Source organism: Eleutherodactylus coqui, chromosome 5 (genome assembly GCF_035609145.1).
Source record: "Eleutherodactylus coqui strain aEleCoq1 chromosome 5, aEleCoq1.hap1, whole genome shotgun sequence".
In the NCBI taxonomy this organism is placed as follows: Eukaryota; Metazoa; Chordata; class Amphibia; order Anura; family Eleutherodactylidae; genus Eleutherodactylus; species Eleutherodactylus coqui.
The window spans coordinates 17,550,132-17,573,186 of NC_089841.1; the positions used below are offsets into that span (position 1 = coordinate 17,550,132).

General features: G+C 47.0%; 1 protein-coding gene across 1 annotated transcript in view; it reads left to right on the forward strand.

Moving 5' to 3' along the window:
• LOC136628710 (zinc finger protein 850-like) overlaps positions 1 to 23,055 on the forward strand; it is a 72,639-nt gene that overhangs the window by 22,056 nt on the left and 27,528 nt on the right. Inside the window, exons 27-32 of the mRNA XM_066604813.1 lie at positions 1,438 to 1,611; positions 3,620 to 4,514; positions 11,015 to 11,026; positions 11,081 to 11,092; positions 11,244 to 11,255; positions 22,445 to 22,523. Of these exons, the coding sequence (XP_066460910.1) occupies positions 1,438 to 1,611; positions 3,620 to 4,514; positions 11,015 to 11,026; positions 11,081 to 11,092; positions 11,244 to 11,255; positions 22,445 to 22,523 (1,184 nt within the window). The remainder of the gene's footprint in view (positions 1 to 1,437; positions 1,612 to 3,619; positions 4,515 to 11,014; positions 11,027 to 11,080; positions 11,093 to 11,243; positions 11,256 to 22,444; positions 22,524 to 23,055) is intronic.

Consider the following 23,055-nt stretch of genomic DNA (forward strand, 5'->3'; position numbering starts at 1 on the left):
CTGCGACCTTTGTTAGAAGCTCTCAGAGCAAGAGACATTCGTTACGCATGGCTCTTCCCTTTTGGCATTAATATCTCCTGTAAGGGATGCAGACTGATGGTTCGCACTCCGGACGACCTCAGCAGCTGCTGGGAACACCTCGAGTTGGACCCGATAGACTTACCAAATTGGCTACCCCTTCCAGGGTTCCCCAAGCTTCCAAAGCTAACTCTCTCGGAAACCTGGCAATTGGCGGGCAATCCCAAGTCGCCTAGAGGGAAGAAGAAGAAGGCTAAAGACCCCCCTGTTAACACCGACGGCTGAAAAGGGGAATCATCCAGCACTCCCCGTCTACCTTCTTCCTGACGCCTCCTCGGCTTCGCCATCCTCCCACATGGCAGCCTTTTGTGTTCATAAACACCCCAGGAGGCTTGCCTTCGTTGGGCTTCCTTCCTCCTATTGGCAGACTTGGGCCATTGTTATTATTAACATAATGTTCTTATTGTTGTTGCCTTAAAGGGGTTGTCCCGCGCCGAAACGGTTTTTTTTTTTTTTTCAACAGCCCCCCCATTCGACGCGAGACAAACCCGATGCACTGGTTAAAAAAGAAAACTGGACAGTGCTTACCTGAATCCCCGCGCTCCGGTGACTTCTTACTTACCTGGTGAAGATGGCCGCCGGGATCTTCTCCCTCGGTGGACCGCAGGGCTTCTGTGCGGTCCATTGCCGATTCCAGCCTCCTGATTGGCTGGAATCGGCACGTGACGGGGCGGAGCTACACGGAGCCGCTCTCCGGCACGAGCGGCCCCATTCAGAAGAGAAGAAGACCGGACTGCGCAAGCGCGTCTAATCCGGCGATTAGACGCTGAAAATTAGACGGCACCATGGAGACAGGGACACCAGCAACGGAACAGGTAAGTGAATAACTTCTGATAACTTCTGTATGGCTCATAATTAATGCACAATGTACATTACAAAGTGCATTAATATGGCCATACAGAAGTGTATAACCCCACTTGCTTTCGCGGGAGAACCCCTTTAAGTATGACTACTGCTTAAATTTTGATTTCTCTCCCTTAGCAGTTGATATGCGGTTACAGCACCGGATCTCCAAATTTGAGTTCCTGTGGGCGCCTGTCTGATCAGGCTGTTTTCACGTAGTTGGTGGACCTTCTTTGGTGAGGCCCAGACAACTCGCCCCCCCCCCCATCCCAGCAGGGCCCATATCCCTTGGACCCGCTGATTTAAAATTACTATCTTAGTGTTGCGGTGTGCAACAAGCTCTCTGCACCCGACCTACCCTTTTGTATAAACTCCCTGCCCCCCCTCTCTCCATCTACCCACTTCCCTCTCCCCTCTCCACCTAACTCCTTGTTCTAACCCAGGAGGCAGCGTATAGGACTCGATCTACAGAAGCACCCTATTTGCATAACTTTGTTCCTTCTCTTCCTTCCCTAGCAAGGAGACCGTCGACCCGCTCCACGATACTGATATGGAGAAACCCCTCCAGATCACCACCTTTAACGTGAATGGATTGAATTCTCCGAACAAAAGGCACCACGTTGCCCTTCTCCTGAAAAGGTATGGCTCCGGGGTGGTGTTTCTACAGGAGACCCACTTTAAGGGGGACAGGTGGGTCATTCCATGTCAGTTCAACCAACGCTCCCAGTCAACCATCTCAGATTTCAATGAAACTTTGCACAAAGATAGATCCTGACCCTAAACTAAGATAGCCAGAATATTAGGCTTCAAAGTGCTTTGGTTCACGAGCTACAGGTCTTAATCTAGGGGGTTGTCATGTGATTACAGCGCGCAACCTGAAAAAAGTGGCGATTTCAATCCATTGCCAAGCTAGTTCCAATGACTCTAGAGCAATGAAACTTCACACACTAGGAGAACTTTTGGTGCTGAATCCAGCTAAGCTACTCAGACTGCCACTCTTATCATCATTCTGCCACCATTGCATGTCAAAGTAGCTAAAAAATTCTATCGCGCAAAATAAAACTCATATTTTAAACAGTAATAACTCATAATCAATGCAATCCAACTCAGCTCTGGATTTATCAATGTGTACTCCATAGAAATGGTTCTCATTATTCACATTATGGACCCAAAAGGATGCATAGCTCTTAAGATACAATGAGTCAAAAATGGCAAAAAACACTTTTTCAAAGGCAAAAATCGGAATGTACTCCATTTTTATTTTTTTTCATTTTTGTTCTATTTGGAAGAGAATTTTTTGCTCTACAAGATTCGATGTTTTTCATTTTGTTCCCAGACCTTCTAGATGGGAAAATATCAATGCCTGTGAAGGTCCTATGCACTCGCGGAGGTCAAATAATAAAATAAGTGTAAGTTTTGCATGGATGTATAATTAGTTTAGAAATCATGAGAAGGTAAATTATTTTTGGAATGAGACAACTTTTTGTGCTCAAGAAACGTATGTGATCAAAAATTGCATGGCGAGTTCAGGTGAGCCACAAGCTTTGGCCTAAGATGGTCCGAATATCATTGAGTGTTGCATAATGATTGTGGTATATTACAGTGATCACTGTTATTTATTACACAAATGCTAGCCTTAGATAATCTTAGTATCCAATATGGATAGAGTGCTAAATAAGCCCAGTGATCACTGTAATATACCACAATCATTATGCAACACTCAATGATATTCTGATCATCTTAAGCCAAAGCTTGTGGCTCACCTGAACTCGCCATGCAATTTTTGATCACATAACTAGTTATTTATTACACAAATGCTAGCCTTAGATAATCTTAGTATCCAATATGGATAGAGTGCTAAATAAACCCAGTGATCACTGTAATATACCACAAACTTTTGGTGCTGAATCCAGCTAAGCTACACGTGTCTGTCCCTACCTGGTGGACAGTTCCCTGTGGCTTTCCACAGCTCCCATCCCTCTTCCGCCTCCAAAGGAGTGTCAACACTAATACATAAATCCCTCAATTTTATCTATGAGGCTCGCTACGCAGATGAGGAAGGCAGGGTTCTTTTTTTAAGAGGACGTCTTAATGAAACTAAAATAACCCTTGCTAACCTCTATGCTCCAAATAAAAATCAGATAATCTGGCTGACGAAACAATTAGAAGCGCTCAAACACTTCGCCACCGGTCAGATCATCCTAGGCGGAGATTTTAATCTCACTCTCTCCCCCTGGCTGGACTCATCGTCCGGGAAATCCCAGATATCGCAAAGAAAACTGAGTAAGCTCATCCGTTGCCTCTCTCAGCTCGATATACTCGACGCCTGAAGATGCCTCAACCCGTCCTCTAAGGACTATACTTTCTTCTCGCACGTCCACTCCTCCTTCCAGCGCTTAGACTATGTCTTTGTCTCTTCTTCCCTCCTGCAACACACAAAAAAAGCCTTGATAGATACCATGGCCATCTCAGACCATGCCCCGGTCCACTTAACCCTCCACCTGTCAAATTCTCCCCCACGTGAATGGAGATGGAGACTCAACCCCTCTCTCCTCGACTCGGCAGAAGACAGGTCCCAATTAAACAAAGCTCTGGAGGAATACTTCCAACTCAATAACTCAGATGACCTGTCAGTCCCGCTAGTCTGGGAGGCCCATAAGGCATTTATGAGAGGACTTCTGATTGCCGCTGGCTCCAGGGCGAAAAAGAAGCAACAAAAATATATTGATGACAAACTCACCCAAATTGCCAAACTTGAGCGTCTGACCAAACTATCCCAAGGCAAAGCTTCTACAGAGAAACTAACTACCCTTCGAACAGAACTCAAACTCCTCCTGGAGTCTAAATTTAATAAAAAACATTTATACCTCAAACATATCTCATATGCCCAAGGGAACATGGGAAGCAAATTTACGTCGGGCCTTATCAAAAAAGCCCAAGCTAGAAACCTTATAAAAGCCATCAGATCCCCAGCGGGTCATCGAGTCACCTCTACATCGGAAATTGCTAAAGAATTTCAAACCTTCTACTCCCACCTATATAACCTCAGAGACCCGCTCACCCCAGAAAATACTTCCAACGCCAAAAAACAAATCGAATATTTCCTCAAAGACTTAAACCTCCCCAAAATACAAGAGGATGATGCCGCATCCTTCTTGTCTCCAATCACTCCACAGGAGGTAGATGACCTTCTAAAATCCTCTCCCCCTGGCAACAGCCCGGGCCCAGATGGCCATCCCCTTGTCTATTATAAATCCCTAAGTACTTCTCTTATCCCGAGACTAACAGCTCTCTATAACTCACTCTTAAGCTGGACTCCCCTGCCTAGACAAGAGCAGGAAACGCACATCACCCTAGTGCACAAAGAAAATAAAGACCCCGAATCCTGTGGGAGCTACCGCCCCATTTCCCTGATCAACTTCGACATGAAATTATGGGCCAAAATACTAACAAAGCGACTGGAAAAACACATTGCCAGATTAATCAATACCGGTCAAACGGGCTTTGTCAGGGGCAGGGAGGGGAGAGACAATTGTCTGAGACTCCTACATGCAGCAAGATATTCCCAAACCCACAACATACCACTCGCCTTAGTAGGTACAGATGCCGAAAAGGCGTTTGATCGTGTGAACTGGCTCTATATGGAACATGTCTTGCTGCATTTTAATATCCCGCCAAAATTTGTATCGGCGATTCTTTCTCTCTATGCTATGCCCCACGCAAGGCTTAAGATTAATAACTCCCTCTCCCCCCTTTTGACATAAAGAACGGCACTAGGCAGGGGTGTCCCCTCTCCCCCACTCTTTTTATACTTGCCCTGGAGCCATTCCTCCAAAAAATTAGACTAGACCCCGCTATACAAGGCCTAAGAATAGGTAACAAAACCCTCTCGGCAGCGGCCTATGCTGACGATATCATCTTCCTTATCACTAACCCCAAGGAATTTTACCTTGCCACCCATCTGAACCATTGGATGGAATTAACGCACCCAAATAGAGATCCACTTATCCAATGCTTGGCAAAAGTATCCTACGGCCCTACCCTACTCGAGGACCTTTGGTTCCCAGAGAGGAGAGGCAGCAGGGAACGCAGAAATAATCCTCTCCTGGAGGGAGCGATGGAGTCCTGGGACGACCAGAGGAAGACACTGGCTCCGCCCCCCTCCCCTTGCACACCCCTGTCCGCTCTATATAAATTTATGAATCTCCCACTAGACCCCTGCTCAGCGCGTGTCTGGAGGATTTTCTCAGGGAAGCGTTTCCAAGATGTTCTCGCACTCAAGCATGAGGGCCCCCTCACCACTCTAGAAGACCTCCTCCCAAATCTCTCCCTCCTTTTTGGTATCCACCCATGTGGTTAGGGTCCTAAACGATTTTTTAAAAACCCACAACTCTTCTAGGCCACTCACCCCTTTTGAAACCGTGATTGGAGGCCATACCACCCCCTCTTCGAGGAAAATATCTCATATTTGCAAGAAGTTTATATCCCCCTCTACCTCCACGAAACCTGCCTTCCTCATTTCCTGGGAGAAAGAGCTCCACATCTCCCTGTCAGAAAGCGAGACCAAACTTATCTTGAAGATGGCCTTTGGGCTCTCCCCATGTGTCACCGCCCAGGAGTCTCACTACAAGCTCCTGGCGCAGTGGTACTGGACCCCGCAGTGGCTGCATGACCACAAATTGGTGGCGCATGACGAGTGTTGGAGATGCGGGGAGTCCACGGGATCTTACCTACACATTTGGTGGGACTGCCCGATTATAGCCCCCTTCTGGAGGGATCTAGGCGAGGAGATGAAAAAGCTCTCTCCTGAGGTGGTCCTCCTGTGGAGACCTACCCCCGCCTTCCACCCGATTAAGCACAGACTGATTGCTCTCCTGATCGACACAGCCAGATCTCTTGTCCCGGTGATGTGGAAACAGAAGGACCCCCCACGCTGGCTCTTTGGAGGACCAGAGTGGACTTGCTGGCAAACTTAGAGGAGCTCTCAAGCTGGACCAGCGGAACGCACGACAGGTTCCTGGAGATTTGGGGACCCTGGCGTGGCATCAGGAGAGTAGACCAGCGCTGAGCTCCTGAGGGACTACACGCGGAGCGGCGACTACGATCCTAGATTATAGCAACCTCCCCCTCTGACTTTGAGCCTCCCCCTCCTCCTGGGATAGATGACCCCCGAGTGGGTCCCCTCCTTCCTCAGCCTTTAGGGAGAACCTACCGATCGGTCCTCCAGACCGACATCCTGGTATTAATCACTTTCTGGTACCACTAATCCCCCTCCCTTTACCTATTACATCCCCCCCCCTTCTTTCACCCTCTCCCTCTTACCATACACCCCCCCCCCCCTCCCCGCTGTCTGTCTTGTTTGGATAGAAAGTTATAAGTGGCAGGCTGAGCCTTTTATAGCCGTTTTTGCTACGGATACAGCCTCCCGTTGTAGATGATGTTCATGTTTACTATGCATACTGTCTACCAGAGACTCACCACCTGCTATATTTAGCCTCCTCTGGCCACGACGACTAAAGGCGGTACAAATTGTTTCCTTACAGGTGACATCTGGACTTCTTTGCATTGTTATCTCTGTCTATGTATGTATCGAAAAAACCTAATAAACATTGATTTAAAAAAAGAAAAAAATTCTTTTCTGCCGCTATCTGCTGACAGCCATAACTTTTTTTTTTCATCGAGATAGCTCTGTGAGGGCTCATTTTTTTGCAAGATGCCCTGTAGTTTCCGTTGCTACCATTCTGCAGTACATATGACTTTTAGATCTCTTTTTATTACATTTTTTATTGGAGATGGGGTGACCAAAAAAGCACAATTCTGGCGTTCTTTATTTTTTTTTTCTGATGATGTTCACAATGGGGAGTAAATAACACATTATTTTGATAGGACTTTTACAGACGTAGCGATACGATATGTGTTTTTTTCTTTCATTATTTCGATTCATTTACTATAAATATGGCAGAAGGGTTTTTTTTAAAAACTTCTATTACCTTTGCATTTTTTTAAATAATTAGTAAAACATTTTTAAACTTATTTTTACTTTTTTTTAGACCCCAGAGGAGACAAAAACATGTGATGCTTTGAACTCTCCAGCAGTATGATGTAATGCCGAAGCATTAAATTATACTGCGATCTGACAGGCAGTCTATCAAGACCCCCCCACAGGCATGGTTCGATAGGCATTCTGCTATGACAACCCTGGGGCCTTTCAACAGGCCACCAGCTGCCCTGACACCCACGAGTCAACCTGCGATTTCATCGTGGGGGGCCATACAGGACCCTGGAACATTAATCAGGGGATTTAAATTCCGCTGTCAAAATTGACGACGGCATTTAAAGGATTAACAGCTCCGATGAGTCGCGAGGCTTATTGGAGCTTTTGTGGGTAGATGCCGGCTGTAAGAAGAAACAGCTGGCAGCCGCGATGTGTAGAGCAAGGTTGCTCTGCGATCTCCATTTATACAAACCCCTGAAGCTGCAGGACATAACTGGAAGTCCTGTAGCATTAAGGGGTTAAAGGGGTTGTCCAGTTGTAGACTATTGATAATTTATCTGCAGAATGGGCCATTAATAATAAATCAGCGAGGATCTGCCACCCAGGATCCCCTCTGAGCAGCCATTCACCAGGCCAAAGCAGTTTTCCACTGAGCTGATTTCTGCAGAAAGCAGACAGCTTTGTTCATTTTTTTTTTAACCCCTTCATGACACGGCCTATTTTGGGCTTAAGGACGCAACAATTTTTGGCGGATTTTCTTCTCCGTTTCTCAAAAGCCATAACTTTTTTATTTTTTCGTCGACGCGGCCGTATAAGGGCTTGTTTTTTGCGTGACGAACTGTAGTTTTTATCGGCATCATTTTTGGGTACATTAACTATATTGTAAAACTTTTATTTTTTTGTTTATGATAGCAGGGAGAAATGCATCAATTCTGCCATAGATTTTTTTTATTTTTTTTTTACAGCGTTAATCATGCAGCATAAATGAGACATTCCGTTTTTTTCTGCGGACCGGTACGGTTACAATGATACCAAAGTTCTTACATTTTTTTATTTTTTTCCACTTTTCTGCAATAAAAACCCTTTTTTTGGAAACCTTTTTTTTTTCTAAATCGCTGCATTTAAAGTCCGTAACTTTTTTATTTTTTGATGTACGGAGCTCTCTGAGGGATTATTTTTTCCAAGACGAGCTGTAGTTTTTACTAGTACCATTTCGGGGTACATACGGCTTTTTTGATTACTTTTATTGCGTTTTTAGTGAGGCAAAATGCTAAAAATTAGCATTTTGCCTCAGTTTTTTAGCGTTTTTTTTTGTGTTTTTTTCCGTGCACAGTCAAAAGCATGTGCATCTTATTGTATGCGTTGTTACGGATGCGACTATATGTGGGACCAATCAGAGGCAGCTCTCAGCTGTCATTTAATAGCTGAGAGCTGCCCCTGATTGGTCCTTGCGCTGAGCCAATCAGAGGCAGCACTCACTCACCCATTCATGAATTCATGAATGGGTGAGTGAGAGCTGCCTCTGATTGGTGAGGGCTGTGACCAATCAGAGGCAGCCCATTCAGCAGGCGGGGATTTTAAATCCCCGCCTGCTAAATACTACACAGAGCAATTCAGGAGAACTGCCGGCCGGCCGCGGCTGAACTCCAGCTGCAGGGACAAGGTGAGTATATATATTTTTTTTATTTTTACACATTTTTGGATGTTTTTCAGGGAAGGGCTTATATTTTTAAGCCCTTCCCGAAAATTCATGCCGCGCTCGCCGGCAGCCCATTGCTTTCAATGGAGCCGGCTGTATTGCCGCCTCCATTGAATTCAATGGGCGAACATCGTTCTGTAACAGCTGTGGCAGAGGAGAATGATCTTTATGGTATATGTTCTTAATGGGGTCGACGCTGCTGCTGCCGGCCCCATTGGGCGCATATATAGAACACAAGGAATCGCAGAATGCAGATAGGCGCGATCTGCGATTTCTTGTGTCCTATAATTTATCGGACATCCGCATAAAAAGCGGCCATGTGACCGATCCCATTGCGAAGCAAGGGTTCTATATATGCGCAGATCGCATGCGCATCCGCAAATCGTGGCAAAAAGCGGTCGTCTGACCATGGCCTTAGTTTGACAGCCTCTTTTTGATAAATCCCTCTTTCCAAAGATATAACCCTTCTTATCTTTGCATCAAGATCTCCTACTGTCGGGGGGCAGGCTGCATTTGCAGTATTCAAGAAGCGGGCCAAGGCCTAGGAGACAGCGGGGTAGAGTTTGGGCCTTGACATGGTGGCTCTACAGTGAGTAGCAGTCTTTTCGGGTAACTGTGTACTCACCGGAGCAGCATGCGGGGGGGGGAGCAGGAGGGAGAGTGAGAGAGATCTCTCTCTCTTTTCCCCCTGCTGGCCCCCGCCGCCCCCGCATGCTGCTCCGGCAAGTACACAGTTACCCGAAAAGACTGCTACTCACTCGAGTAGCAGGCTTAAACGAGCACGCTCGCTCATCCCTGAATAGTACCCTGTCGTACCACCTCTAGCTTGGATACAAGATGTGATACAGACAGGCATGGAGGTTCTAGTACCCTGTTGTACCGGCTCTAGCTTGGATACACGATGTGATACAGGCAGGCATGGAGGTTCTAGTACCCTGTTGTACCACCTCTAGCATGGATACAAGATGTGATACAGTCGGCATGGAGGCTCTAGTACCCAGTTGTACAGCCTCTAGCTTGGATACAAGATGTGATACAGTCGGCATGGAGGCTCTAGTACCCAGTTGTACAGCCTCTAACTTGGATACAAGATGTGATACAGACAGGCATGGAGGTTCCAGTACCCTGTTGTATCACCTCTAGTTTGGATACACGATGTGATACAGACAGGCATGGAGGTTCCAGTACCCTGTTGTATCACCTCTAGTTTGGATACACGATGTGATACAGACAGGCATGGAGGTTCTAGTACCCTGTTGTCCCACCTCTAGTTTGGATACAAGACATAATGCGGTCTCTCTGTCTCTCTCTCTCTCTCTCTCTCTCTCAAGACAAGATCTAAAAAGCTGTTTTGGGGTTTATCTATGGTATCAGGGAATTGAAGATTAAAATGGTTAATACTAAGATTACAGATAGTGCCTGAGGCGGTCTTCTGGACCCTCCCATATGATTAATATATCGTCTATATACCTACGGTGAAATCTAATAGTGGGATCTATAAAAGCAATTCTCCCAAATACAAATTAACAAAAGACGGTGAATTTGCTGCCCGAGTGACGGGGGATAAAAACTTTCTTTATACGAAAAATAATTATTCTTGAGGATAAAATTGATCGCTTTTAGGATGAACGATTTATTTCTCGTCAATCCCTGAATCTCATACCCCGATCCTGTGAGCACTATACTCTGAGGTAACTGTCTCTCTCTCTCTCTGGTAATCTCTGAGGTAACTGTCTCTCTCAGGTAATCTCTGAGGTAACCGTCTCTCTCTCTCTCTCTGGTAATCTCTGAGGTAACTGTCTCTCTCTCTCTCTCTGGTAATCTCTGATGCAACTGTCTTTCTCAGGTAATCGCTGAGGTAAAATGTCTCTCTCTCAGGTAATCTCTGAGGCAACTGTCGCTCTCTCCGGTAATCTCTGAGGTAGCTGTCTCTCTCTCTGGTAATCTCTGAGGTAACTGTCTCTCTCTCTCAGGTAATCTCTGAGGTACCTGTCTCTCAGGTAATATCGGAGGTAACTGTCTCTCTCAGGTAATCTCTGAGGTAACTGTCTCTCTCTCTGGTAATCCCTGAGGTAACTCTCTCTCTCTCAGGTAATCTCTGAGGTAACTGTCTCTCTCTCAGGTAATCTCTGAGGTAACTGTCTCTCTCTCAGGTAATCTCTGAGGTAACTGTCTCTCTCTCAGGTAATCTCTGAGGTAACTGTCTCTCTCAGGTAATCTCTGAGGTAATTGTCTGTCTCTCTCTCTCTCTCTCTGGTAACCTCTGAGGTAACTGTCTCTCTCAGGTAATCTCTGAGGTAATTGTCTCTCTCTGGTAATCTCTGAGGTAACTGTCTCTCAGGTAATCTCTGAGGTAACTGTCTCTCTCAGGTAATCTCTGAGGTAATTGTCTCTTTCAGGTAATCTCTGAGGTAACTGTCCCTCTCTTTCAGGTAATCTCTGAGGTAACTGTCCCTCTCTTTCAGGTAATCTATGAGGTAACTGTCTCTCTCTCTGGTAATCTCTGAGGTAGCTGTCTCTCTCTCTCTGGTAATCTCTGAGGTAACTGTCCCTCTCTTTCAGGTAATCTCTGAGGTAACTGTCCCTCTCTTTCAGGTAATCTCTGAGGTAACTGTCCCTCTCTTTCAGGTAATCTCTGAGGTAACTGTCTCTCTCGCTGAGGTAACTGTCTCTCTCAGGTAATGTGGGAAGTAACTGTCTCTCTTTCAGGTAATCTCTGAGGTAACCGTCTCTATCAGGTAATTTGTGAAGTAGCTGTGTCTCTCTCTCTCTCTCTCTGGTAATCTCTGAGGTAACTGTCACCCTGTGAGTCCGGCCTTATGCTCATCTGTAGATCATCCCCTGGTCATGTGATCCCTGACTCCTCCCACACCTATGACTGATCACATGACAGTGACATCATTACAGGTCCTGTAAGCACACGGCTGCGGTCTGGCTCTGCGGTTGGAGGTATGTGTGCCCCTCATGCTGGTATTATTAACCCTTCACTACCCGCCTGAGATGAGACGTCCTGGCTGTGAGGTGACTGGTTGCAGTGGCTCTTCTCCAATTTTGTCCTAGTCTCATATCTGTGTTCCTCCTGCGCCATCTTGTGGCATACAGCGCACACTACACAGGTCTATATGTTTCCTAGCTTCAGAGAGATTTGCGTGCTGCACAAATATGGAGCCCATTCATCTGAATGGAGTTATACACATGAGTGATGTTTTCCTGAACGGCACCGCGATGCGAGAATCACATGCATGTCCTATCTTCCACTGACAGCAATAGGAAGACTCGCCATCCTCTGTGACAGCAGCGGCACGGGGTTCCTTCACCCCCGTGGGGGAATCCCTTCAAACGTGGCAGGGGTGAAGGAATCCCCTGCCGCTGCTGTCACAGAGGATCGCGGAGTTCTCCTCCCGCTTTATGAGGCCGGTGCTGCTGCCCCACTGACCTCGGATGTTGGGATTCCTGCAGTGATGCAACGCTGTTTTCACATGATGGAATATACAATATTAGGCCATGAATCACAGCCGGATCTCGCCCACAAGGGGTAAGCATCGGGCTCGCTCGTGAGAGGTTAGACTCGGGCTCGTCTGCGAGAGGTAAGATTCAGGCTCGTGCACGAGAGGTAAGCCTCGGGCTGGCCCGTGAGAGGTAAGCCTCGGGCTCGCCCGTGAGAGGTAAGCCTCGGGCTGGCCCGTGAGAGGTAAGCCTCGGGCTGGCCCGTGAGAGGTAAGCCTCGGGCTGGCCCGTGAGAGGTAAGCCTCGGGCTGGCCCGTGAGAGGTAAGCCTCGGGCTGGCCCGTGAGAGGTAAGCCTCGGGCTGGCCCGTGAGAGGTAAGCCTCGGGCTCGTCCGTGAGAGGTAAGCCTCGGGCTCGTCCGTGAGAGGTAAGCCTCGGGCTCGTCCGTGAGAGGTAAGCCTCGGGCTCGCCCGTGAGAGGTAAGCCTCGGGCTCGCCTGTGAGAGGTAAGCCTCTGGCTCACACGGGTGTTTTGGTGTGCAAAATACGCAGCTCCCTACTCTGTGTGGATCTGCGTATTTTCTGCGTATTTAACATCTCTGCAGGTTTTTGCACACCTCTTGCCTGTATATATACTTTAAAAACGGCAAGCAGCTGAAATGTCCGAATTGTCGCTCTCAGGTTTCCTGGCAGCCGGTATAAACTCCGCAGGGAATACACCTGTCACTGCACCTTTTATGCACCTGCAGATCATAGAGTGGGCTTATTATGTGACACAATGGGGCTGACGCTCTTTATTTTTTTAACGCGCGTGAGAATTTACAATTTATGCTGCACCAAAAAACAGAAAGATGCAACAAAATACGCCAATTGTTCCACAGCACTGCTGCGTGCGCCAAATGTGGCAGAAACATGAACCCGCTCCTCCCGCCCCCCCGTGTAGTTCATTTTGTGCCAGAAAATGTGCCAGTTTCCATAATAACACGACTAAATGCGGCAAACATGCGCCAGTTTATATCTGGAAATAGGTTTTGCTCCAAAAATGTTATTCTGCATCATCTAATATAAAATAATAAGTCAACAGACAAAATAATGATAATAACCCCCCCCCCATCCATGTAGATCATTTTGCAGTAAAACAAGAGCGCCAAAAAGTGGCACCAAATGCCTCTTCATTTCCACCAACTGTTCTAAGTGCCAGTTTTTACCAACATGTTCTTGTAGTAACCCTTCCTAAGGCTTTATTCCCACGAGCGTATATCGACCGGCGTTTTAACGGACGAATGGTATACGCTGTCATCTGGGGCGTATATCATCTAACGATTGTGCGCCTGGTCAAATGGCATGGGCCCCGATGCATATGCACCGACGTCACCATGCCATCGCCCCTTTCCCTTCCCATCGCTGGCTCACCTCTGCTCGCCTCCCTGCACATTCTTTGCAATAGGAGCGGCGGGGTTGGGGTGGAGCTAAGCGCTGTCCCACCTCCTTCTATAGATGGCTATGGACAAGGGGCAGGTAGAGGGCGGGAGCTTAGCTCCGCCCACACTCCCTTCCATTGCAAAGAATGAGCCAAGAGGAGAGCAGAGGTGAGCCTGCACGAGGAGAGGAGAGCAGAGGTGAGCCTGCACGAGGAGAGGAGAGCAGAGGTGAGCCTGCACGGGGCGAGGAGAGCCACGCTGCTAAACTCCCTCCCACCTCTGGCCGCTGTCATTGGCTCCCATAGGAGCCCATGCAGTGGTGGACGTATTCTGTCCAAAAAGATAATTCCAGGACTATCTTTTGGGCCTGACGTAAAAACACCCGGCGCTTTTACGTTGCGAGAATACGGCCATGTGATCTGCCATTTAGGCCTCTTTCACATGGGTGACACAGCATCTGCGCAAGAAAATCACAGCGATATCATATCGTTGGTCCGTGCGATATATCACTGCGGTTTCTCTGCAGCTTTGTAGACCTCATGAGATTTTCGGGGGTGGGGGGCGGTGGCTTGAAATATCAGCCAAACACCGAAAATAAGCCATAGCTGAAAAAAAAAAGGGGGAAAAAAAGTATACATCACCTAGAAGTGCTGCCCATGGCTCCGCTGCAGCTTCTCCCTGGGTCCCCGGCACTTATCTTCTTCTCTTCTGGCCGGGGATTGAAAAATCCCTGTCTCCTGGAAGCACTGGCTGTGATTGGCTGACACTTAGCCAATCACAGCCAGCACTCGATGAATGTCTATGATTGGTTCATCGAGCACTGACTGTGATTGGCTAAGCGTCAGCCAATCACAGTCAGCGCTTCCAGGAGGTGGGGATTTTTCAATCCCCAGACAGAAAATGATGAAGAGAAACAGTGCCGGGACTCGGGGAGAAGATCTGGCCGGGCTGATAGCACTTCTAAGGGGATGTATACAGTTTTTTTTTATTTTTTCCTGCAGCCAGGGCTTAGATTATAGCTTTGACAATAGGATTTCCTACTGCCAAAGTTGCATCGCCCTGCACAAAAATCGTGTTTTGGTGTGATGCAACAGAGAGGAGAGCTCCATAGGAAAACATGGGCTACAAAACCTCACGAGTCGCGGGTATATTGCAGGAGCCACAAGGTTTTTGCTTGCTGTAGTTTTTACACCCTTAAAATCTGGACAGCTTTTCCTTAATGTCTCTTCAAATATTTTCCCCTAGGGCAGTGGTGGTGAACGTATGGCACGCGTGCCAGAGGCAGCACACAGAACCCTCCCTGCTGGCACACGCGCCAGTGGCTGCTCATCATGGTAGTGAATACTGGTCGGGATGCCGCGGCTCCCCTGACGGTATTCACTCAGCGATACAGCTGCTGTCGCTGATCCCTGATGCACACTGCAATGTCTCCTCCGTTTTTCCGTGAGAGCAGAAGGAAGGAGGGGTCCAGATGCATACACTTACGTCACAGTGTGCACCTGGGATCAGCGCCAGCAGGAACGTCGAGCAAAGGTGCAGTGGCACTTCAACAAGAAGAGAAGGTAAGTATATGGGTCTCAGGGGGGGGGGCGCTTTTACTATTGGGGCTGATATAGAGAATACTATTAGGAATATTGTCCCCTATATTGGCTCCATTAGTAACAGCATCACTACTAGGACCGCTGTGGGGGTGACTATTACTACTGGGGCTGCTGTGGGGGTCATTATTACTGCTAGGACCACTGTGGGGAACACTATTACTGCTGGTGATACTGTGTGGGACACTATTACTCCTGGGGTCACTATGGGGGTCATTATTACTACCGTGGGGTCACTATTACTGATGAGGCAACTATGGGGATCACTATTACTACTGGGGCCACTGTGCGGGACACTATTGCTACTGAAATCACTGTGGGGGTCACTATTACAGCTACTGTATAGGTCACTATTACCACTGTGGGAGTCACTATTACTACGGAGACCACTGTGGGGGTCACTTTTAATACGGAAACTACTGTGGGGGTCACTATTACTACTGAGGCCGCTGTAGGGGGCAGTATTACTACTCGGGCTATTGTGAGGGGGTCACTATTACTGCTGAAGCTGCTGTGGGGAGTCACTATAACTACTGGGGCAACTGTGGGGGAGACTAATACTACTGAAACCACTGTGAGGGTTACTAGTATTACTGGGGCTACTGTGGAGGTCACTATTACTGCTGAGGGGGTCACAATTACTGCTGAGGCCACTGTGGGAGGGTCACTATTACTACTGAAGCCACTATGGGGGTCACTTATTATTGCTGAGGCCACTTTTGGGGTCACTATTACTACTGAAATATGCTTATAAGTGATCGAAATGCTGCAGAATGTCCCCAGTGGAAATTTCCATTAAAAAGTCACCAGCATTTCTGCATCCAAACGGCAGTCAAAATCTGCACCGTCTATTTTTAAAAAGCCCTGTCCTTTTTGTAACGACAGAGGTAAAATCATATGTCGTGATAAGCCCCGCCCCCTGACGGGCTGCCAATTTGTGATGCATACGTGGGTTTTGGGTTGCAGTTTGGGTACTCTGCCTCTAAAAGGTTCGCCATCACTACCCTAGGGTTTATTAACCTGTGCAATTTTCCCTATGCAGTGATACTGTGAGCCTGACGAAGGGGGCGAGATATCCCTGAAAGCTTGCTGTAACATCATGTATTTTTGTTAGCCATTAAAAGGTATCATATCTACAAGATTACTTGATTTCTCTCACTGAGAACAATCACACACTACGAGACAGAAAACTGCATCATGTCCTGTTTTACTGCAAGGATGCAGAAAACTCGCCCATAATTTCCTATGGACAAGATAAAAATCGCATCACACTCACATGTACATTGGAAAGCAATGCAATTTTCACCCGTGGGAGAAATGTCCTAGTAGCATTGTACTCGCATAGAAAATCGATTTGTACAAGCACAAGGTCGGTCAGAGTATTTCGGACCAATATTGCACTTGCCCATGTAAATACTTCTTAATTCTGCCCTGTAATTGTATTACATAGTAACATAGTTCGTAAGGCCGAATGAAGACAATGTCCATCTAGTTCAGCCTGTTTATCCTCTTGTGTTGTTGATCCAGTGGGAGGCAAAAAAAAAAACAAGAGCAGAAGCCAATTAGCCCTTTTGGGGAAAAAATTCCTTCCCGACTCCCTAATGGCAATCAGACTGTTCCCTGGATCAACCCCCAATAGTTCCTACCTGCCTGTATACCAGGATTAACAAATAACCTAAGATTTATAGCCTATAATATCCTTCCCCTCCAGAAAGACATCAAGTCCCCTTTTAAACTCCTCTATGGATTTTGCCATCACCACATCCTCCGGCAGAGAGTTCCACAGTCTAACTGCTCTTACAGTAAAGAATCCCCTTCTATGTTGGTGATGAAACCTACTTTCCTCTAATCATAGCGGATGTCCTCTTGTTACTGTCGTGGTCCTGGGTGTAAACAGATCATGGGAGAGATCCATGTGTTGTCCCCTCATGTACTTATACATGGTTATTTGATCACCCCTTAACCTTCTTTTTTCCAGAGTAAATAATCCCAATTTGGATAGCCTCTCAGGGTATTCCAGTCCCGTCATTCCATGTATTAGTTTAGTTGCCCTTCTTTGAACCCCCTCCAATACCATAACATCCCTCCTGAGCACCGCTGACCAGAACTGTACGCAGTATTCCATGTGAGGCCTGACAAGTGCCTTATATAGTGGGAGGATAATGTTCTCGTCCTTCACCCCTATACCTCTTTTAATGCACCCCAAGACTTTATTAGCTTTTGCAGCAGCTGACGGGCATTGGTTACTCCAGGTAAATCTACAGTCCACTAGTACCCCCAGGTCTTTTTCCACCTCACTTTTCCCTAGCAGTACCCCATTAAGTGAATATTGGTGACATCCGTTTCTCCTGCCCATGTGCAAAACATTACATTTATCAACATTGAACTTCATTTGCCATTTTTCTGCCCAAGCCCCCAGCTTATCCAGGTCCGTTTGTAGCCGCACATTGTCCTCCGTTGCATTAATTATATTGTATAATTTTGTGTCATCAGCAAATATTGATATTTTGCTGTGCAGCCCCTCTATCAGGTCATTGATAAATATGTTGAACAGAGTGGGGCCTAATACTGAACCCTGTGGCACCCCGCTAGCGACGGTGGCCCAATCAGAGTGTGAACCATTTATTACCACCCTCTGCTTTCTATCATTGAGCCAATTTTTTACCCACTTACACACGTTTTCACCCAATCTGAGCTGCCTCATTTTGTATATTAGCCTATTATGTGGCACGGTGTCAAAGGCTTTAGAGAAGTCCAGATATACGAGATCAATAGATTCTCCCAGGTCCAGCCTAGAGCTTACTTCATTGTAGAAACTGATCAGATTTGTCTGACCCGATCGTCCCTTCATGAACCCGTGCTGGTGAGGAGTTATTCCGTTGTTCTCCTTGAGGTATTCTTCGATGGCGTCTCTCAGAAACCCCTCGACTATTTTTTCAGCTACTGAAGTGAGACTTACCGGTCTGTAGTTTCCAGGCTCGCCTTTGGTCCCCTTTTTGTAAATTGGAACCACGTTGGCAATGCTTGATAGTATCCTGAAATATTAGATATAGCGGCCTAGCTATCTCATCACTTAGTTCCCTTAGAACCCTTGGGTGTATTCCATCTGGGCCTGGCGATTTATCAATTTTAATCTTCTTTAACAGGTTCCGCACTTCCTCCTGCGTTAGGTATGAGATATTTTGTGAGGGGTTCGTTTTATTCCCCTGCATCTCGTGTGGCATTTCCTTTTTGAATACGCTTGAAAAGAAACGATTCAATAGATTTGCCTTCCCTCCGTCATCTTCAATGATTTCTCCTGCATTATTTGTTAAAGGGTCAGCGCTCTATGGGTGGAAATCCTTTAGCTGTTAATATAGTTGAAAAATAGCTTCGGGTTGTTTTTGCTCTCTTTGGCGATCCGTCTTTCTGCCTCCTCCTTGGCAGTTTTGATCCTATCTTTGCATATTTTGTTTTTTTCCCTGTATGATTTTAGCGCTTCTTCGCTGCCTTGTTGCTTTAGTAGTTTGAACGCTTTCTTTTTTTCGTTTATTGCCCCTCTTACCATCTTGTCGAGCCACATTGGTTTCCTTTTAATTGAAGTTCTTTTATTTTTAAAGGGAATGAACTGCTCACATGAGGTGATTAGGATCCTTTTAAACTCCTCCCATTTGTCCTCTGTACCGTTATTTTTGAGGATGTTGTCCCAATTAATGTTACCGATAGTAGTTCTAAGCGGATCAAATTTTGCTTTACTAAAGTTTAGTTTCTTTGTCGCTCCCTGATAAGGCTTCTTATTGAATGACAGCTGGAAATTGATTATATTGTGGTCACTGTTCCCCCAAGCGCCCCTCAACCTGTACCCCCATTATTTGGTCCGGTTTGTTAGTTAGTACTAGGTCCAGAATGGCCCTCCCTCTCGTTGGCTCCCGCACAAGTTGGGTAAGGTAGTTGTCTTTAATTGTTCTCAAGAACTTATCACCCCTGTAAGATTTGCAGGTTTCGTTTTCCCATATTATATCTGGATAATTAAAGCCCCCCATGATAATTCATTGCGGTTTGACACCTCTTCTATCTGCCTTAGGCCGCCTGCAGACGAGCGGAAATCCCGCCGCGCGAGATTTCGCGCGGCCAAACCGCGGCATGTTCTAATTTTCTGCGGGGCACGCACTCACCTGGCCGCCGGCTCCGGTCTGCGCATGCGCCGGCTGCGCGGCAGCCGGCACATCAAAGAGCCGGGGCCGCCAGGCGCGGGTGAGTACGCGCTCGTCCCTGCAGGCTCTGGGGTCGGATCGCGCGGCGAGATTTCTCGCTGCCGGATCCGACCCGCTTGTCTGCAGGCGGCATTAGTAGTAAGTTTTCAGTTTCTTCTGTTGCTTTTGGTGGTTATTTTTTTCTCCCTGTATTTTTACCCACAGAGATTCCACGTGTTCTTCTCCTGCCCCTATATCTTCCCGTAGTCTCGGCTTTAAGTACGATTTAACATACAGACATACCCCACCCCCTTTCTGGTTCCTACGGTCTCTTCTGAAGAGATTGTAACCCTGCAAATTTGCCGCCCAATCGCACTTATCATCAAGCCATGTTTCCGTTAACCCGACTATATCATAATTTTCATCAGTCATTCTCGCTTCAAGCACACCCACTTTACTGATCAGACTTCTTGCATTCGTGGTCATACAATTAATACCGTTTTTTTTGTTCTTTTAATTCGTTTTGTTGCTATTCGTACTATTGGCTGATCTAACAGTTCTAACTGTACTAACCCCATCCCCTGCTCAACCCCCACTCCCCTTGCCTAGTCCTGGGTCGTTAGCTACATTGACTCCCCTACTATTTCTCTTTTGCGCTCCCCCCCAGTCCTTAGTTTAAACACTCCTCCACCCTTCTAGCCATCTTCTCCCCCAGCACAGCTGCACCCTCCCCATTAAGATGCAGCCCGTCCCTACGGTAGAGCCTGTAGGCGACAGCAAAGTCAGCCCAGTTCTCCAGGAACCCAAATCCCTCCTTCTTACACCAACTTTGAAGCCACTTGTTTACCTCCCTAAGATCCTGCTGCCTGTCTAGTGTGGCTTTAGCTGCAGGTAGTATTTCCGAGAAAACTACCCTGGAGGTCCTCGCCCTGAGCTTGGACCCTAAGTCCCTGAAATCATTTTTGAGGGCCCTTCATTGACCTCTAATTTGTTCATTGGTGCCAACGTGCACCATGACCTCTGGATCCTCACCAGCCCCTCCCAGTAATCTGTCAATCCGATCCGCGATGTGTCAAACTCGAGCGCCAGGAAGACAACACACCGTTCGATGATCCCAGTCTTTATGGCAGATTGCCATATCTGTCTCCCTTATAATTGAGTCCCCCATCACTAGAACCTGTCTAGCCTGCCCTATGCTCCCCGTCTCACTGGAGCAGTCATCTCCCTGGTGTTCAGAGGGCATGTCGTGCTGCAGCGGTGCTGGCTCTGTAATGGCACCCCCATCTGCCAACGTTGCAGACGTGTTGGGTTGTGCCAATTTAGGACCAGCCTTCCTGATTCTCTTTCCTCTACCCCTCCTTCTATCTGTCACCCAGCTAGCTGCCTGCTCACCCTGCTCTTCCGTACTACCATCCGCTCCCGCCTCTACCCTAGCGAGTGTCTGCTCAGTGAGCACCAAACTCCTTTCCATGCTGTCAATGGCTCTCGGTGTTGCCAGTTGCCCATTTAGATCCAGGATTTGGGCTTCTAAATGTGCAACGTGCATGCATCTTGTGCAACAGTATGCACCCTCGATCGGCTGATCAAGAAATGTATACATTGCACAAGTAGCACACTGGATGACATTGCCAGACATGGAGCTCATCCTAATGGGGATCTACAATTTACTTGTGAGAGTAGTGAAGATGGACTTGTTCACACTCCACTCACACGCTGCTAGATATGAGAGATAGATAGATATGAGATAGATAGATATGAGATAGATAGATAGATAGTAGAGATGAGCGAATATACTCGTTTCGAGTAATTACTCGAACGAGCACCGCTCACGCGCTGCCGCCTCTGCGCAACCGCTCACGCGCTGCCGCCTCTGCGCAACCGCTCACGCGCTGCCGCCTCTGCGCAACCGCTCACGCGCTGCCGCCTCTGCGCAACCGCTCACGCGCTGCCGCCTCTGCGCAACCGCTCACGCGCTGCCGCCTCTGCGCAACCGCTCACGCGCTGCCGCCTCTGCGCAACCGCTCACGCGCTGCCGCCTCTGCCCAACCGCTCACGCGCTGCCGCCTCTGCCCAACCGCTCACGCGCTGCCGCCTCTGCCCAACCGCTCACGCGCTGCCGCCTCTGCCCAACCGCTCTCCCGGCGGCCGCACTCTCTGCCCTCCTGCCGCTCGGGGACCTCTGGGACCTGCTGCTCCGCTTCTGCCTGCTGGATCTGCAGCGGGCAATCCTCCTGCCACTCTCCCTCAAACTCCTGGTGGCCTCCGGGTGCCGGTTCCGGCTCCTGCGCCACTCCGGTGTCCCCTTCTGCCCCCCACTCCTGCTTCTGCCTCGCCGCCTGCTACTGGCGTCAGATGTCAATTCCGCCCGCTCACCGCTCCGTTTTACATGGTATTTGATGTGTTTTTTTTAAATCTTCTTTCTATTCAGGTCCTACAATATAAGATCCTCTGATAACATCAATATAAGGAAATACTGACTGTACCATTAAAGGATAGAGAAGGACAGAAACAAGATGGCGGAGAGTATATTAAATCTCACTCTAGAGATACTCTTCCAGCTTACTGGAGAGGTAAGATTCTGATGTCCCATTACATCATTCTGATCTATGGTAATAGATGATGTCACTGGAGAGGGGAGAGATTCTGATGATGTCACATTACATCATTCTTATCTATGGTAATAACAGATTATGTCACTGGAGAGGGGAGAGATTCTGATGATGTCATATGTCATTCTTATCTATGGTAATGACTGATGATGTCACTGGGGAGGTGAGAGATTCTGATGATGTCACATTACATCATTCTTATCTATGGTAATAACATGATGTCACTGGAGAGGTGTTGGAAATGTAGTGATATTTATTAATGTCTCCCCATATACAGGATTACACAGTAGTGAAGGAGACCTCTAATGATGGCTGTCGGGCCCCTGTGTGTAATGGATGGGATAGACCCCTGAGCCCAATAACGAGGCCACCACCTCACCCCTTAATACATGAGAACATCAATGTACAGAAGATTCTAGAACTCACCTACAAGATGATTGAGCTGCTGACTGGAGAGGTGACGCTGCAGGGAATGCTGGGACATTATACAGTAACAGCACTGGAGGCTTCTGGGTAATGACTGTATATTGTGTTGTCAGGTTCCTATAAGGTGTCAGGATGTCGCTGTCTATTTCTCCATGGAGGAGTGGGAGTATTTAGAAGGACACAAGGATCTGTACAAGGAGGCCATGATGGAGACCTGCCAGCCGCTCACATCACCAGGTAATAGACAGGACTAAATACACACAACCTTTAACCTCTTCAGGAACAAGCCTAGTTTGGTGTTTTAAATTGCAGGATTTTTATTTGTGTTTTTTTAGTTGCATTTAGAGACCAGAATGAGTCAAATTTATATACTAATTTATTTACTGACATGTACTTTTGATAAGGGGGATAATACATTTTTTATTTTATTTTATTTTTTTGCATTTTTGCACTATTTAGGGCTTGGTTTAAGTAATGAACTTTATTACATGGGTCATACTTATAACAACAGCTATTAAATTCACTTTTTACAACTATTACAAAATAATTTAATTTTATGAAAAAAAATATATATATATGTTCTGTGATTTTTTTTTTTTTTTTTATAAGCTTTATTACTTTTTTAGTTTAATTAGGAGACAATACAATTTGAAATGTGATCTACTGTTTTCTTCTGTAATTCGTTGATGAACTTAGTAATATACAATATCAGGCTGCGGCATGTCCCAATAGGAATATCACTTAGGCCCGTACATGCCATGGCAACTGA